Here is a 19,629-nt window from a genome sequence, read left to right as displayed (position 1 = left end):
ATTGGGTGGGGGGGGGGGGAAACATCTACTCAGAGGACATACTCACTTGACATCTTCTTAAAATTTGCGAAAGGCAATAGTCACAATTCATCTTTACTTAATAAAATACTCGCTACTTCAAAAAATATAATTTATTATTAAAATTAAGAAAAGATACTTCAATACTCACATTTTAGAATAAGCTGAACATTTCTTGATCCCTCACTTTAAAACTCTCCTGCCCTTGACAACCCGAATGAATTAAGATATATGGTGTAAGAAACAATATTCCAAGATTTGTTGCTAAGCTGCAAGTAGATAGTTGGGGGGGGGGGGGGGGGATGTTCTATAATTGAATTTCAAATGATACATAACTCCTTCCCATCTCTTAAGGGCTCTTTCACACGGAGAGCCGTGCGGCTCGCACTCGCGAGCGGGAGCTTTTTCCGCTCCTACCTTCCACTCTTTCACACGGGGAGCCTTTTTTAGCTAGGGCGCTAGCCATTGCGTAGTCTCAAGTAAGCATTGGAATGGATCGTATACGTGTCGTGGCCATGTATCTTCTTTACAGTAGGTGACGTCTTCGACGACAAAAACGCCGATGTACCAAAACGTATTGGGTACACCCTATTAATCAAAGGCGCGATGAAACAGGTGTTTTTGCCACGCTTTATCAAGAACTTCGACGAGATGGCAACAAGTTTTACAACTACTTTCAAATCATTGGCCTCATTTTATGAGCTCCTTGGGAAGATCAAGAATAGTATCCAGCTCGAAAATACTAACATGAGGAACTGCATTCAGCCTGAACTGAGGCTGGCTGCAAACAACTCCTACACAGACTAAAATTCTATTTAATTGAACTAAAAAAATCTTGAGACGGAATAATTATTATAAACTCATATGTTCTTTAATTTGCAGCATTCTTTATTGCGAATAAATTTAGCAATGTATATTAAGCTTAAATAATGCGCACTGAAACCTCACAGTTTGTATATAGGTAATACAAAAGTTATTTCTAAAAATAATTAAAAAATAAAAAATTGAAGGTATTGAAAAAAGAATATACACAATGAAAGAATAATTCGTTAGGCAAACACATACTCATTGAAACAAGACAATTACACTATCGTCCCATATCCTGTTGAAATGGAGTCTGTGTTGGAGACGTGGTTGTGGTATTGCTTGGGCTGGGAAAGGGCATACATGAGGTGGGCATTATATGCGAGTAGTTGTAGCATGTCAGAAATGCGTTCTGCAATTATATCATGTCACCTGTTGGTGCTGTACCATGGCAGATGAATGCAATTTAATTCTGTAATGCAACAATGTCAAAATGTCTTCTGTAATTGTTTTTTGTTACTTGTTGCTGTAACATTGCAGATTAATTCAATTTAACTATGTAATGCAACAATGTCAGAAATAATTTCTGTGGTATTTTGCAGCACCACGTATTTATTTTTTTAATTTTATTTGTAGGTACCTGCCCAGTAACAAGATATGTAAAATGTAAACAGAAACAAACAGTACATTAAATAAAAAGAACACAAAAATTGATGTAGCTCCATATTTGAGTACTTATTTTACTTGTCTGGTAAACTGCCGTGCATTCAGACTGAAAGTTTATTTTATAAATACTTCATTCCGTTCCTTTTATAACTCGGTACTTTTGTCCCAAAGGATACGCCGGATACGCACTGAATTAATTAAGAACTCGACATCATCATCCATCTTGAAAGCGAGAGACTGAGGAGCGAGAGCTATTGTCGCCCTTCGTGTGAATGCCCCCACTCCTCCCTTTGCATTTCGAGGATGAAGCGCGACCCCCGTCCACAGCGCACGGCTCGCGATGCGCGAATCCGGCTCAAGATGCACGAGCCTTGCCAGCCCTCGCTCGCGCGCCCTGAAGGCCCGCGCTCCCCGTGTGAAAGCTCCAGTTGCACTCTCTGCATTTCAGTCTCGCGCGCCTCGCGATTGCGAGCCGCATGGCTCTCCGTGTGAAAGAGGCCTAAGGGGAAAAGTTGTAATTAAGCTTTTGTTTCATTTTGTTGCAACGGATCACTTGTTGTACATCGTTGATGTTCGGAAAAATTTTTGTTATGAAGTCCAACTGGAGGAATTTTGCTGTAGGTATCTGCTGATAAGAGGGTGGATGGATCATCTCATTATTTCTGTAAATCTCTCATCTGTACTTTTATAGTTTGCTATCCTGTTTGTCTTCCCATTCAACCTCTAAAGTTAAGCACTTGAATTGATGTGGCTTTAAGTAGTAGTTTTAATTTTTTTGAGTGCTAATGGATTGTTACAATTAAATTTGTTCTTCACCAGTACACAAGTTGCACTACACAAAAGTATATTTAAAATGACAGTAGTGCTATTATTTTGTAAAAACTCAAGCTTCAGCCTATTCCAAAGTTTAATCTTGAGTCATAAACAACGTAGTTCACATAATCATGTTTTTAATTGGTTCTGATGTAGTGAAGCGACACACATGGCGATGGTTTAAAAGAGGTGTAAACTGTAAATAACTTTTTTCTGAATCTTATCTGTAGTTGCTATGAAGCAATCTTTTTTTTCTATGTTTGTGTGTGTTTCAAGTTCAAATAGTACATGTTTCATAGGTCACTGTATGTTGGATGATAACCATTACATCACTTCGGAGTGTCCTTGGCCCCTACTGCGGGTTATGTTTTCATGTAGAGTCTTTAGATTTAGGTTTTTGCAGCCTTATAAACCCAAGTAAATCACTGCAGCTCAAGTTCTTGATTCAGACGGATATATTTTAAAATAAAAATACCTACTTTGGTTCATGATAGGCTTAGATAAATTCAACTTTTTTCATTAAAATTTCAAATTTCCTGAACTATTTTTTTTTAAATATGTTACTTATAAGGCATATTTCTAAAATAAATAAAAAAAATCCAGAATTCACCATCCCAATAGCTGGCGTAGTTCTCTAGTTTGTTTGTTTTCATATATATAATAACTTTGCATATGCAATTTTATAGTATCTATAACAAAATTTATAGTATCTATAATATAAAAATGAATCGCAAAATGTGTTGGTAAGCGCATAACTCAACAACGCCTGGACCAATTTGGCCAATTTTTTTTTTTTAAATGTTCGTTGAAGTTCAAAGATGGTTTTTACGGCGAGAAAAATTCGAATAATTGCCGGAAAAATCCTAAAACCAGCCCTTTTCTTTTTCCCATACAAACGTTTTCTAACTAAAACGAGCACTCATTGTTGTTTAAACAATGTAGGTATGTTCCTAACGTCAAGGAGTCAATTTGCACTTTATTACCTCTGTACAACGTTCAATCATATCTATCAAAACAGTGTGCATTGGAGCACAGATAAATAAAAAATAAAAAAAAAACCGAAATCAAATACGTAGTTCAATTTGGTCGGCTTCGCGATATTATTTCATTTGTTTTACTTCAAAATGCATCAGTTTTCAAGTCATTACATCAGTCAAACAAAACCAGCGTTACCAAAAGTATTTCATAAGTTTAAGTTTTTATTATTTCTTTTCCCTATTTTTAATACGGCTTGAAGTATTTGACTCCAAGTCATATCAAATTAAAAAAAAGTTTAAACAACAACAAACTGTCAATGTCAGTGTTTTTTTTTCCTTTGATTTTAGGTTATCTACCCTAATGAGTTTGCTTTTGTCAACTTATACACGAAACAAATTCTTACCTGTATAGTTATTTGTGCAGTGTTTATTTACCTATGATCGCTAATTATTGCATGTGACAAAATAATCTGTAATATAGATATGCCTCCTATTAGACGAATCAATTTAGGTAGAAGAACCCGAAATGCTACAAACCAAGCTAATTACTGATCTAATCATGCACTACAATGAAAATAAAAATTATTATGTTTCACATGATTAACAATAAAGAGATTACTTATTTTTTTTATTTATCTTTTTATTTATATGTTTTATTTAATTATATTTCTTATTCACAACACCCTATCACCAGGGTGACAGTTCTGTTCAGGAGAATTTTTTGCCCCGACTATAAAATATGTAGGAAAAAAAATGTCACATTACAAATCATTTTGACAGGACTTTATTGCAATTTAATTAGACAGTACGAAGTCTGCCGGGTCAGCTAGTCTATAATAATTACGCTTTCTCAGTCTGGCTGATGGCAGACTGGAGCATGGCATTTTCTCCTCATTTTACTATCACTGGAGAAAAATTCCCATGACTTTTTCTGGATTTCAAGTAAATTCCTTGACTAATTCCCTGATTTTCCAGTGTGTGTACTACCCGTTACATTGAGTGAACATGTGATGTGATGTGATGCTTCATATGACTCACATGTAAGTGTATCCAGCTTCATGGAAGTACAGAAATTATATGAGTGACAGTTACGCAACATTCGGGTCATGACTTGAGGCAAAAGAAAGTTTATTTTTCTCCAGCTCTTTACGGGGAGTTAGGCCATGCCATCTTGCAATCTAAAATATTTTGATTACGCTTGCAGTAAAGCTTCCGTGCTAAATTTTTTGATTTCACATGCATAGTGCATAGCTTTGGCTACTTGAAGTCAATACTTGTAAACTGTTGTGATAATCATGATAGTAGTCACCCACGTGAAATAATTTTTTCCTCGCGTCACTTGCAGACTAGAGCCTGTTAGTAAATATGTGGTTTGCAACAAGGTACAGAATATCTGAGAGATATGATTTATGCCTTGAATGCCAACAATTGGGGAAAAATACTTCAAAATTTTAGTTAAAGCAAAAAGTTAGAAAAATCCAATATCGCAGGGCCTAATTCTCCTCTATCTGAGGAGTTTTTACTAGCATTTTCAGTATCAGACTGAAAGATGGCCTTGGGAATCACTTGTAATAAAAAAAATGTTATTTCTATACCCTTTAATGCTTATTATTATTGAATGATATAAATTAAACCTTCACTATTGTAGAGAATTTTGGAGCCTGTTGTTTTAGATACTTTTGAAATCAAAGACAGGTAGAAAAATTCTAGAAATAGTTAATTTTCCTGTACTGAACGTGAGAAGAAGATTGCCTTTGAGCTTGTGAGAGGTTGTGGTGCCGAGAGGCAGCAAGTTATTGGATCTGAGTTTGCCATGATGGAGAGGTGATGAAATGAAATGGGGGGGGGAAAAAAAACCACCCTGGTTCATGGGGCACGCTTGAGGATTTTTGTTTCTTCATTTGGTAGTAAAGTTGACTCGAAGAATACCAGTATCTGTTTTACGTGGGTTATTCACAGGTGTGGCCATGGACCGGGCAAGCCGGACCCAGGGCCTCTTGCCAACCCTTTTCTTTATTAATTTTTTGACAATTTTTTATTTTAAAAAAGGACAATGATAAAAAGAAAAATTAAATTAAGTGCATGTTATTTAAACTGCTGGTCAATGCCCTTTCGACTACAATTGAGTTTTCATGATTTAATATTGGAAAACTTTCAAAAATTTTATTTTCTCATATAACAAGGTGTCTATAGACCACGGAAGTCACAAATAGCAAGAAAAAGTAATGAAACTGAAGGAGTGATCACAAAGTCATGAAATAACCCCGAAATAAACAATAGGTCATGAAAATTAACTTCGCTAACTTGCATTTTGTTTTTTAGATGCCTCATTTCAATCTATAGTAGTGTGTCAAAATACAAGTCGTGATAGACTGTGATCTTATATCATGAGGAAATTCTCTAAACGGTTTTGTGCTTTCTAGCATCAAATCAGCACGTTGTGTGAATACTAGATTTATTTGGTAGTATATTTTATTTTGGATATTATATGCAAACAAAGACTCTTTGATGTAAAATGGTTATTGCAAAATTTTCTTAAAAGGTCTTGTTAAAGTCCTGGGTATTTGTAGACTTATCAGGAAATAGTATCAAAATTATAAAATTATCGTAGAAATTTAAGTTTCCAGGTTGGCTAAAAAATGTTGTTTTAAACTAAACCGTTTATTTCAATTTTTCTCGAGGAATGCCCTTGGACTCCCATTTTCTCTGGAGGTTATCCCATAACCCTACCACCCCCCTCCCATATATTAAAACACCTTTCAAAAATATTAGGGCTTGGCATAAATAAATAGCCCAGGGCCCCAAAATGTCTTAAGGCCACCTCCCCTGGCAATTGACACACAGTTATTTTTTGCATGCGCTGAATTATCTTAAGCCAAGTAATTAACATGGGAAGCAGTGTGGCAGAATCATATGAAAGGGTGAAAAATCATCCGATGGTTTCTGCCAATGAGAACACTTGCGATTTAAACTCGTACGTTATGTTGGTTATTTTCTTTTTTTTTTGTCACTTATTTTGTTTAAGGGCTATTACTGTAATTTTATCTTAATAGCTGTCTTGAATCTTATGTTTTGCTCCATATTTTGACTGCAAATATTTACTAACTATAACTAACTGCCCCATTCGAAAAACATTGTGTGCTAAGTAATAGGCTTTGCTGAATAAAAGGCTGAAATTTATCCTATTTTGGATACAAGGGTGTTTGGTTCACTGTTGAAAAATTGTAGTACCTATGCTCAAAACTTTAGGCTGAAAATTCTCTCATGAATAAAGGGTAAATGAATGATCAAAATAATAGTAGTAATAGTAGTAGTAACATCTTATCTGTGCTGTGCGTAAATGGGAACTATATTTTATTAGAAGCACATTAGAGAAAAAACTGGTATCTGATTAGCAGAAAATTTATTACATAAGTACACAAGCAAAAAACATATGAATTACGTACTCATAATTTAAGATGTTTTGTTAGTTAAAATGTAATTGTTGCAACATATTTTTAAAAATAGTTGTAAGTTTAAAGAAGTGTTTAATTTAAGATGCTTTTCATTTTGAATTACTGAAAGGAGCTCTCTCACCTTACTTAATCAGACACAATATTATTAGTGCTGCCAATATGCAATTACACTTTCATAATATGAGGTATGTGATGTATCCCCTAAAAATGTATTTAATGAACTTGTAACAGTGGTAGTATTAAACAATATACATATTACGTGTCTTAGGTATGTACCTCACTTAATACTTATTTGTACAAATGTACATATTGCATTTTTACAACCAAACTTATTTCTGATTTTTTGGGCTTATTTGAAACAAAAAGCCAAGAGACTAAATCATAGTGCATTGTGTTTTAGGGAGAAGATTGCAGCCATGGATTCGACATGTTTCAAGTTATACATGCACAAGTCACAAGCAGGCATTAAGGTATAATTTTTAACTGTTTCAATCTTTAAATGTAATGTTCTAAGCTAATTTGTTACATTGCAACCACTAGGTTATTGATTTTTTTTTTTAAATTATAATAATTAGCATTCATTAAAATTAATTAATTTCCTTGGTATTCACAAAATGAAGGTGCTTCATTGATATCTGCCCATCATACTTGTTTTTAGTCCATACTACTGTAAATATTCTGTTAATGTTAAACATGCACAAATGTATTGTTGATGTGCATACCCAAGAAATAACTTGTTTTTTAAATCTGTACAAGCCAAATGTAAAAAATTCGAAAACTGGTTATCTCGTGAAGGTATGTTCATAATTTGTTGCAGATGTATATTTCAGTTTATCAGTGTTTCACTTTGAACGTAGTGTGCTTTTGGAAATTTTAACTGTAAATATTCAATGATTCATGTACAAATTACATGTTCCATAGCCTTATGGTCCCCACCATAATCGAGGGCTCAACGAAACAAATAAATATTTACTAATTAAGTTAGTGTAAAATATATGAAAATGATAGTAGTGAAATGACAGTGTTGTTCTTAAATTTTCTTTTACAATGATACGTAAACAAAACTACACTGAACCATTTTATGAAAACTAATATCAGCTGTTCAATGTTGACATTTCTTGGTTGTGTAAAAAAAAATTTAACAAAGCATGGTAAACCATCTTAAAGTGACAAAACAAAGATATTTTTTTTACTCTTAAACTTTTTCAGCCACACGCTACATAGTATTGTACCATATTTCAAAAGATATACTGCAAACACTTGTAAAATTAAAATTATTATTACTACAAACCACTTTCAGCTGTTAAACATTGACTTCTGATGGCAGTGTTGGCAGCATAGACAAAGCTGTGTCTATGGTATGTGTATCATTGCTTAAATTAGATCTGATATCTTGGGAAAATAAAGAAGAGTGATGGAACATCCAAGTTCATGCTATAAGCTTTTACTATTTTCTTACTTTACTCACCATTAGCACTCTGTTCCACAACTCTTTAAATTGATGACTACAATAGGACTTCTGCTTTTTCGGAGCAAAGGTGTTCTTTGATTCTGGTATTTAGTGTAATTTAACATTCTGTAACATTATTACTAATACAGTTTTCCGTTTGTTGACATCTTTAAAATAAAGTATATTCATATAAGAAATTGGCTGGAAATGCCTGCTAGTGTACTGTAATTATTATTTTTTTGTATTGAAGCTTGTTTGTGTTGCAGACTTAATCATCAGGGCCACCAAAGGCAGTGGATTACAGCAAGGCAATTCCAGTCAACATCTGTGTTGTGTAAGTTTACATTTTAAGGACGTATGAGGGATTTTCATATTTATAATGTGCCACATCTCATGAATGAGTTTGTTTTTATTGCAGCAACAAGCTTGGGTTGGGTGAAAAATACTTTTCCAAAACATTTTAAATTTTAATGTATACACACACTTACTTTGGTTGCATTTTTCTTCACTGTGCGCTATATGTATTTTCCTGTATGTTAAACTGTTATAAATTATGGGTCAAGTATATATTCATTGTTAATATCTGATGCATGTGATAGAAACAAGATTATATGGTGAATTGTGATCAAATCGAAATAATGCTGAAAGCACGTCTATAAAACATATTAATACCAAAATTTAAATTAATACACCATAAAGAACCAAATTGCAACTACTTCAAAATGCAAATTAATTGGCATTATTAACTCAAATCACAAAACTGTAATTTCTAATATATGAAATCAATGATTGTAATGTATTTATCATGAAGATTTTATAAATATGTACGTAGTAAGTAGATTGGAAATATTTATTTATTTTACTCTTTTTTGATTGTGAAACATTTTATTAGTAACTCATTTGTATATTATAATGTTGGTACATTAAAAAAAAGCACTTGCAGACTTATTTTTATTATTCCGAGTGCATCATCTCTGAGTCAAAATAACACAGTTTTGCTGAAATAAGTGTCATAAAACATTTATTAAGCTCATATGTTCAATAATATGCTATCTTTAAGAATAAACAGAATTTATAAATAAAAACACCAATAACTCCTTTTTTAAAAATGAAATGGGCCTAAGAATAAAACCATAAAATCTTGTCTTTTCTGATGCATAATTATGTAAACTACATCATAGTCACACAGTAGCAAGTTTATTTTCTGTTAATTGGTACAGCTGGGAGAGACCACTGTGATAGGGTGCCTCCCATCAAGGGAACCTGGGTTTAGCAGGGTCATAAACTCTGATTTTTCACCCGTAGGAAATGTGGTGGACGTTGCCAGGAGCTAGTGGGTATCATTTTTATTAAGAAATATTTTAAAAATTAGATTATTGAAGCAATTTTGTATGTGTTACTCGGTTGTGGGAACCTAGGAAATATACATCTTGTGAGTGATAATGACAGAATCAGTCAGGAAAAAATTGGTTAAAATATTTGCCTGACTCTTTAGGTGTGTACCCGTATTTATGTTAGTGAGGCGGGATGATGAGTTTGAGAGTGGTAATGCCTCCTAAGTGTAAAGCTGTAGACTAATTCATGATCTGCTGGTCATGCATAGAAAAACTATGAGATTTAAGAGGTAATCATAACATTATATACTGAGAAATGAATATAAATGTGTACTGCAAGTTCCGTGAGTGCTTTCAACAATCCTCATCTGGACGTTCGTAACTAAATGTTATTCTGAAAACATACTTTTTAGCCATTTTTCACTCTTTTAGAAATATAGTTTTAAAAAGTGTGTGTGTGTCTATATATATGGGAACAGAACTTCTTATTTGCCCTTTGCATATTCTTAAAAGCTTTTTGTAAGCAGACACCACTCAGATATCTTGAGCAGTTTTAAAATTGCTCTGCAGACCGTATTTGTGCCCAGGTAGGCAGGTTTCTTAAGAAATAGCAGATTGCTACAGAACACCAAAGAAATGTTTATATATTTGAGCATCCGAAAAAAAAAATTTTCCTTGATAAATACTTATTGAATGAAAATGCAATAACCCATCATGATAGGTAAAGATGAGACTTATGTCAATTAATAAATAAAAAATTAATCTGGTTCAGCTGTGCTTAATATGTTATAAATGCATTAAAGTTTTTTTTTTCCTTTGAATTCTGGTACATATTGCGTATGATTGTGCTTTAGAGTTACTTCTGTAAATAAAAAACAAGAGAAGATGTTTTGCAAAATTCTTATATTAATATTTTATTATTATTATTATTTGTTTTAGGCGAGTCCAAGGATGTTTTAGTCCCCGCTTTTGCAGATTCCGTGTCTGAAGGAGACGTGAGGTGGGAGAAAGGTAAGTGGGGAATGGTTTTATTATTGTATAGTGTTTTTAATAATGCTCATAAATTAAATTTATTAATAATTTAGGAATATGCAATATTTTACACCTCCATTATCAGTGTGAAAAATTTGTACATTATTTTTGATTTTGATGAGAAATTAAATTTAAAATTTTTTATGTAACCAACTTTTTGAGCTAAATGAAAATGTATTTGAGCACTTAACCAAGATTTGTAAAATTTAAATGCTATTGGTACTATGCAACTTTGAGGGTGATAAGTTACGTAATAGTAGGAATCAAAGCAGAAATAGTTTTTTTGATTATTATCTGTATCCTTCCAAACAAATAGGATTAGTTTTTGTGTATGAAAGTTTATATTATATATTATGTTGTTACCCTGAATGTACTGCAAAAAAAAATCAATTTGAAAAAATTTATTACAACACTTACAAAATTGGGATCAGAAACAGTTAAAATATGAACCAATGCATCATTACATATCCTATTATACATGCTGATGTATATTATATTGTCTTTGTAGTTTTATTGAAATGGTATGAACACTTATAATATGTGAAACCATAATATATTTGGTTTTGGTTGAAACCTAGCTAAGGTTAGGCTGAAATGAAATTATTTAAAAATGTTATCTTTTTCCTGAAAATAATAATTTTTATATTCTTTTAGAGGAAAGTTGACATTTATACACTAATTAACTTTGCAATGTTATGGGAAATGTTTCTAAAGTCAGTCTGATAAGTTAACAGTATTGAATATAAGGATTTTTTTAGTTAATAATTTAACTACCATGTGTCTTAAAATTTTGTAACTTTTTTGTACTATTAAGTTTTTTTAATAGAATGTAAATGTTTTAGCTGTGGGTGATCAAGTTGCTGTGGATGAAGTGGTTTGTGAAATCGAAACTGATAAGGTAAGGGCAAATAAAAATTCATTACTAAAACCTTTTTTAAAAAAAAAATTGTGATAAAGTTTGCAATTTTATATTCAGATGTTAAACGTGAATTTAGTTGGGCAGTCTGTACTGAAGAAGATTAATCAAACTTTAAGGTAGATTTATTATTTTTTTAGTTCTTACACAAAAACAAAACACTGTTCACCATTACATGATGTTCACAGCAGGTTCACATGGTTCTCATAAGCAACATCAACAAATTTTCCCTGCTCAAAAGATAAAGGTTTGTTAGTTTTGATTATGCCCAAAATGTTCTGGATACTCACATACACATTATATCTTGCAAAAATAAGTACCGTGGTCGCTTGGCTCGACGGTATAAACCAAGGACAAACATAAACATGTCCTTGGGATTGGAGGCTAAAATTTAAGCCCCATCGTGGACTGAGTGCCGTTGACTGTGGTCACTGAAGTTCTAATTAGATATGTCCAAATTGAGGTAATTAGATATGTCCGAAACCACAGCCGTAAAGTGAATAAATTATTTTTTGGCATGAGCGACCACAACCTAGGCAGTCACGTCAAGCAGACAACTGGTGAGATGAAGCAACTGCCTCCAGCCACACAGCCGCGTGACCTCACCGACCAATTGCAACACAGCTCTCACAAAGCAACCAATCACCACATATTTTCCTACCAAAAAACTTCCAGAATTTCCTTGCATGTGTTATAGAATTACAAATTTTTTTTTCTTCCTAATTACTATCTCTCACTAGTAAAATGAGATACACTGTGAGAAATGCACAAGTTCAACTTTACCATCATAAGAATGTATACAGAAATTGCCAGGACGTCTCTGTAACCGATAAACCGTTTCTCCCTGAGGCAGAGCGTCGCACATCTGACCTTCCATTTACCGAAATCATACACAATGTTGTAGAAACATTTTGCAAGCTTCTAAATAAACAAAAGCATGAAATATAAGTAAACAAAGAACATTTAAAGTGAATAAAATACCCTAATGAAAAATGCATTTACACAATAATCTAGTAAGCAAAGTAAACACTAGTAAAATGTTGCCCAAAAACTTTTCGGAAAGAAATAATTAGATGTCAAAATTACGTACATGAATATTAATGTCAATAAAATACAAATACCAAACTAGGTCACTATAACCTTGAACTAAAAAAAATCAATTGATCCCTCGAAATGCCAAATCATACTATTTATTCAGTTCAAAAAAATACTTATTAAAGCTGTAGAGGGCAGGGCCTACAATGCTACCAAACATTAACTGATTTGTTCACAAAAGGTGATAGTAAACGATTTTCCTATGTTAATCTTTGTGAAGATCAATAATTGTTAAAGATATATATATTGAATATTCATGACATACTCTGGTAATAGTACCAAAAGAGGATATTGCTGCATTACAAATTATCACATGATTCATATTCTTGTACTATCACGGGAAAATCTGTGGAAATTAGTTTCTGAAACAAACTTTTTACCTCTACTGAGTGACAGATCTAGGCTTTCCTTTGCCCGGGGTAGAAATTGTCCTTACCCCGTCCCCTCAAAAAAGAGCAAGAAACATATCAGATATAATTTCTTTCTATCAGTGTACATTTTTCATATTTTAAATTATATTTTATGAAACCCTTTGTACGTAACAGTGTTTTAAGTGTACATTTTATATCATGTAGGTACTATATTTCTAAAAATAATAGGTATAGTGTTCAAGGTTCAAAGGAAAAACAAAACATAAAATAATATAATTTTTTATTGTGTTGCATTGTTGTATTATGATATTGAAAAATTATTTGAACAAGTTCAGGAACTAAACATACTTTTGCTGTTCTAGTACCTAAATCCTATGTACTTTGTATGAAAGGTGCGGAAAAAAAAATTGCTAGCTAGTCTTGCACCCCCTAATAATAGGTAATCAGTTCCTTAAAAATGAAAGTTACAGTTTTTTTAATATTAGTGTTTCATGTTGGCTGAGTACCTAACTCTATGTAGAGTTAGTGTCTGAGTATACTCCAGTCCGGACTCTGCTAGTGGACTGTTGTGTGTTTCAGACAGCAGTGCCTGTACCTGCCCCTGACAATGGCGTCATTGAAGAGCGCTACGTGGAGGATGGCGCAACTGTCAAGGCTGGTCAGAAATTGTTCAAACTTAAACTTGGTAGGTACAAATGGTTAAATGCATTATATTACCCTTGTAGCCGTATGTCGTGCTTCCCATTTTTAATATGTATTGCAGCATGGTTTTAATTTGTTTATTGTTGTGGTAGTGTGAGCTTAATCATTCTAATTTGAGAATTTGCAAAAATTTTGTTGCCTTAAACAAACAAAAATTGTTTGTCTGTAAATTCGGTTTACAGACAATAGTTTAACGTGACAACATCATAACAAAACATTTATGAAATGATTGCATATTTTTATGAATAAAATTGAATAATTTTTATTGAATTATCACTACTTTGTATGGATACAAAGAAGGAGTGAAATGAAATCTACAAATTAATTGATAAATTTACTTTTATTTGCACTCATTAAATCAAATATGTTTATTACTTTAACAAAGAGATTATTTTAACTATAACTTTTATACATGTTTGCTATTTAACTTCTTCCAATCTGTGTTATTGTGTTAAGGACAGGATCATAGGAAAAGTAGGAAACGAATGGGAGTGTTTCAAGTTTAATGTGCCTCGAAAAATTCAAATCGATGGTTGTTCCAATCGAGTGGAAGAGAGATAGATGCGGCGCAAGCGTACAATGAGTGTAACGGGACACAGTGTAACGGGACAATGTGCGTAATGGGACAATGTGCATAATGGGACACTTTTTTGTGCATGCAGCCGGCGTTCATCAATTTATTAGACGTCACATAAAAAAAAAGTATAAATAACGTTGCCTTTTTAAGATCTTTAAAAAAAAAAAAAACTGTTCAATGTTATTACTGAAATGTGGTATGCACATGTTGCTTAAAAAATTATGAAGACTTTTTTTGATTCCTGTCAACAAAAATATTAATCTGCAAATATATTAAGTTATTTATGGTTGAAGTAACTGCAAATATTAACTAGTCAGAATTTGTATGCGTACGGTTTGCATGATCTTATCTTGAGCAATATTGAGTTAACTTTCCCTCATTGGCCGCTGTAAATGACCGTGAACTAGTAACTTATGTGAAGACAATCTTCATGTGTCCTAATCACAACAGGTTTTCATAACGCCAACAATATTTTTTTCTCGTGCTATTTATTTCCAAAGCTTTTAATTGTAACATTTCATGACGAACACTGCAGCTTCGGCATTGCAAAATGTGTTTGTATTGCAGTTAAAATCACAAATCCCTTGCTGCAAACAGCACAAATTGCCCAATTGCAATGAAATGCAGCAAGAGAGAAGAAATGCCATGCTAGAGAGATGAGTTGGACCAAAAAAGTTAAAACTGTTCAGTGAAGCTAAGAAAGGTGTGGAATTAATATATATGAGAAAATAAAAGGTCTCTAAATGTAGTACTAGTTTTGCGAACTTGTAATTTACTAGCAAATATGTACGTAAACAATATATAGTATGTACATAAGTCATATATAACTGAAGATTCTATTCCTTCGAAGTGAATGACTGAAATATTTAAAAATTTTGTGATGTGAATTGTAAAATGAAGAAAACTGTGAGAAATATTTGGATGCTTTAAAATTAACTTTTAAAATCATTTAGCTGAAAATTGAACTCCGTAGATGTAAAAGTAGCTATGTTCCAAAATAAGCTTAACAATTTTAACTCTTCAACTTATTAATTTTTAACAAAAGAAATTATGTTGTTTTGTTTTACTCCTAATGTCGTCTTGGAATATCTTGTATGAGAATGCATAGTGAAAAGAAGTGTTCCTAATAAATTAAAAATGAGAGAAATTCTTCTGGTTGGTTTGAATGTAATACATGATTGACATCAATTAATAAATTTGCTTGTTAAATTTTTTTTTTTTATATATATAGCAGGATTTGTTTTTAAATAATGGAAGGCAAAACCGGGAATTTTTTAAATTCGGAGCCTTTGAAACCTGGGAATAACCAGGAATTTAGAATTTCATGTAGAGTGGCCACCCTGTGCAAGTACATTGCAACGCGTTGTTGGCTCAGGTGGTGCCCCGGCGGAGAAGCCGAAGGAATCCACCGCCTCCGCGCCTCCCCCTCCCGGCCCGAGCGCGGCTGCCCCCCCGCCACCGCCTTCCCCAGGCTCTCCGCCGCCGCCGCCGCCGCCGCCTCCCCCCCCACCACCGTCGGCGCCCCGGGCCACCATCCCCGTGGCGGCGATCAGGCACGCGCAGGCCATCGAGTCGGCGACCGTGAAGCTGCCGCCCCAGGACCCCACCAAGGAGATCTCCGGCACGCGCACGTCGCACCGCGCCAAGATGCCGCGCATCCGGCAGCGAATTGCCGAGCGGCTCAAGGAGGCGCAGAACACCAACGCGATGCTCACCACCTACAACGAGCTCGACATGACGTGAGTTCGGTCTCCGCCTGTGGACTTCGCTGTAGAACCTGTCTCTTGTAAGAGTTTAAGACTCTGCGATAAACAGTTGGTGTATTTAGAAGTTTATTAAAAGGAAAAGGGGTGGGGGTCATTCCATTAATTATCATTACATCTAATTAATATTTTCCCAAGCTTACCAAGAGCATAATAACTTCAAATAATCTTCCTTTGGTATATCATGATGTGTTTCATATTTTTAATACAATTTTTCCCTGTTTGCTACTTTAATTAATGCCAAAGTAAATCAGGAACTATTTATTTCAGTAACATCAACAATAAATTTGGGTTTATTTGAATGAAGTAAACTTTACATGTGTTAAAAATCATTTAAATAAGTGTACACAGGACGTATAACAACACACACAACCTGTATCAGCTGCAATGTTGGTTTCCTTTCTAACCACCATTGATAAACACATGACAGGAGATGTGAAAATGAGATGCAAAGAGAATATAAATCCATTTAGTACTTTTTATAGTAATATCGGGGAATTATTTTATGCAAAGGTGTAGTCTTGCTGTGTATCTTAATATTAATGACGTCGCCAAAGTGCTATTGAAAACGTACGTGTATTTAATATTTAGCAAGAAATTATACAATTTTTCAACATTAATTCAATTCTATTTTTGACGTGCAGAAAAAAAAAAAATAATAATACACTGTAGAAGCAGTGATGTCAGAGATTCATTGAAATAGATTCCAAAGGTATTAGATTGACTTTTAAAATTTCTTTCATTCTCTTTTTTTTATGAGATTTCTTCTTATACATCTATACTGGTAAAATAAATAACTTAATGGTATGTACAGTGAAACCTCATTATGAAGTACCTCACTATAAAAGATTTCTCATTTTAAAGTATATAGTTTCAGGTCCCAACAAGATGTTTTACATTTAGTAACAGTTCAGTATAAAGACCTTTCATTATTAAGAACAAAAAAGGTGGTATTTTTCAAGTACTTTGTAATGAGTGTTCATTGTAACCTGAAAATTGTCAAGATTGTTTACAAAATACATTTGCATTGAAATTGTCAACTAAATATGCAGTTTCTCCAGCTTTTGTTTTTAAACTTATGAGTTTCTCATAAATTATTGTAATATATTTTCATAATTGCAGTCATATAATTTATGTTGCTACTTTGTAATTTCCAAAAATTTAAAATAGAATTTTTTTTTTAATTCTTTCTGATTTTTTTTTGCAGGAACGTTATAGAATTTAGGAAAACCCATTTGGAGGCATTCCAGAAGAAGTATGGCATTAAGCTAGGTTTTATGTCTCCTTTCATGAAAGCTTCTGCATATGCTCTACAAGACCAGCCTGTAGTAAATGCTGTCATAGAGGGCAACGAGATAGTGTACCGAGACTACGTGGACATATCAGTGGCTGTGGCAACTCCTAAGGTAGGCAGAAAACTCGAATATTTAAATGCAAGTTCAAATTAAAATATGCAGTTGCTGTGTAGGGTGACAAATATTTAATAACTTAACACAGTTTTTTTTATATAATATTGTACTAAAATCAAATAACTCTGCAATATGTGTCATAAAACTATGTAAAACTGAAATGCTTATATTTATTTGAAATTAAACTCAATAATTTTATTTATATCACTAACATTTCATTCGTTAACATACAAAATTGATCAATGTTATTTTTTAAGTATGTACCTAGTTTGAAACCAAATGTTTGAACCAGTTGAGCCAAAAGACTTCATTGAGCTTCCTGATGATTGTGCTTTTTAGAAGAAATGGCACTCTTCTTCTAAGAAATGTTGCAACACCGTTGACTGTAATTGGTTCATGCTGATATGAGTGTATTGTGACACTTGCTTAAGACCTATTTTAAATATCCTCCTGCCACATCCAAACAGCATTTGTCATGAGCATTGTCACTTGTGGTCATGCCTCTAGCAAGTCCTAACTTAAACATATTTTGAATATCTAAATGGTGCTAGTATGTTAAATCTTGTTATAAAATACATGAACAAAATAAAATAAAATTCCTTTATTATGTCTACTTGCCCTCGCTGTAAGCTGTAAAAGCCTTGCCACAAGACCGGTAACATCACCTTCTCTCTCATTCCTCCAGCGCGGAATGGCCAAGTTTTTTTGTCACTCCCACCCCCTTCCCCCTTCATTTTTCAGAAGGGCATTGCTTGGTCACCCCAGCCTCAACACTTCCACCCCATTCAACCAAATTTTTCCCAGCCACAAATTTTCAAACCAAACGGCAATGACAATAAATAATTCCGGTATTCTGAGGGGTTGGGTTTTACAAGACAAAGGATCCTTTTATTATTTCATGGATGAAAATATGTGTACACTATTATTAAATATTTATTAAATAAGTATTAATATTAGCTACTCTGAAAATATTTTGTTGTAAGTAGGGTATAAGTGAGTTTTTTATATATATATAATTAATTGCATCTGGTAACATGTGAAACAACTGTGCTAATTGAAGCTAGGAATCTTATTTGTGGTCTAATTATAGTTAAAGTTGGGTGCTGATGAGTCATGTTAAAACAAACACACCATTTATTAGGGTACAGTGTATCTTTGATGTGAAATGAAATTGTGTGGAACTTAATCTAAAACTGAGAACCGAACTGATTTTTAAGAACCGGAACAGAACCTGTGAACCGGGGGCGGTGGTAGAGGAAGTGTGGGGGTTTGGGGGGGTACATACAAGAGGAATTCTTGTTAATGTGAAGTTTATTGATCTTCTCAAATTTTTTATTCCAAAAATGTTTATGTGAGTTAGAATGGACTATAGGTTGGTTCAGTGAAAGATCTTTTATCTGTCATTCTATATTTTGGCACAATCCACAAAATCAGGCATAAATTCAGCCGCTTGCACTTAATTTTTTTTGGGTGGATTTCAGTTGCTGACCTTGATCGCTAACTCAGATTACTACACTGCTAGGGTTTTTAGTTTGCTCAGAGGTTTTCACCATTTCACATTTGGTATTTCTGTTAAAACTATATTGTTGTTCAAGAATTTGGCGAGAATAGCAGTCAGTGATATTGATTACTGCTGATCATACAAATAAAGGGATTTGTTTAAAAGATATTTCTGGGGATTACTGTTTAATTAATGTTGAAACAACGTTTATGGCTCCAAGAATTGTAGATAGGATATCTGCTACATTTAGTGAGAAAATACGTAGTTTAGTCTCCTGATATACCACTATGTCCTATTAGTGATGCTAAAGGTAGCTATAAAGTTCAACCAGTTCATTTACCTGTATCAACTATACTTTTTAATCTGGCATGACTGGTCACAAAGCATTAGATGAAAGAACCACCATAAGCGAAATAGTCCTATTGAATAGTTAGGTCAATAATTATAAATTAACACGATTTTTCGTCAGGGTCTTGTGGTGCCGGTGGTCCACAACGTGGAGTCCATGAGCTACGCAGACATCGAGCTGAAGCTGGCGGAGCTCGGCGAGAAGGCGAAGCACAACAAGCTGGCGGTAGAGGACACTGATGGCGGCACCTTCACCGTCAGCAATGGTGGAGTGTTCGGCTCACTCATGAGCATGCCCATCATCAACCCCCCGCAGTCGGCCATTCTCGGCATGCATGGGGTCTTCGAACGCCCAGTGGCCCGCAATGGACAGGTCAGCTCTGCCTCCGTGGCTCAGA

The 19,629-nt window shown here is 33.8% G+C and overlaps 1 protein-coding gene across 1 annotated transcript in view; it reads left to right on the top strand.

The window, feature by feature from the left end:
• Positions 1-19,629, top strand: part of LOC134535901 (dihydrolipoyllysine-residue succinyltransferase component of 2-oxoglutarate dehydrogenase complex, mitochondrial) — a 90,605-nt gene that overhangs the window by 36,457 nt on the left and 34,519 nt on the right. Inside the window, exons 3-10 of the mRNA XM_063375272.1 lie at positions 7,134-7,203; positions 8,450-8,517; positions 10,457-10,528; positions 11,392-11,447; positions 13,511-13,616; positions 15,586-15,949; positions 17,181-17,379; positions 19,353-19,604. Of these exons, the coding sequence (XP_063231342.1) occupies positions 7,134-7,203; positions 8,450-8,517; positions 10,457-10,528; positions 11,392-11,447; positions 13,511-13,616; positions 15,586-15,949; positions 17,181-17,379; positions 19,353-19,604 (1,187 nt within the window). The remainder of the gene's footprint in view (positions 1-7,133; positions 7,204-8,449; positions 8,518-10,456; positions 10,529-11,391; positions 11,448-13,510; positions 13,617-15,585; positions 15,950-17,180; positions 17,380-19,352; positions 19,605-19,629) is intronic.

This window comes from Bacillus rossius, chromosome 10 (genome assembly GCF_032445375.1).
Source record: "Bacillus rossius redtenbacheri isolate Brsri chromosome 10, Brsri_v3, whole genome shotgun sequence".
NCBI lineage: Eukaryota > Metazoa > Arthropoda > Insecta > Phasmatodea > Bacillidae > Bacillus > Bacillus rossius.
Note: the sequence above shows the minus strand (reverse complement) of the source record. Positions and strands in the feature narration are given on the sequence as shown.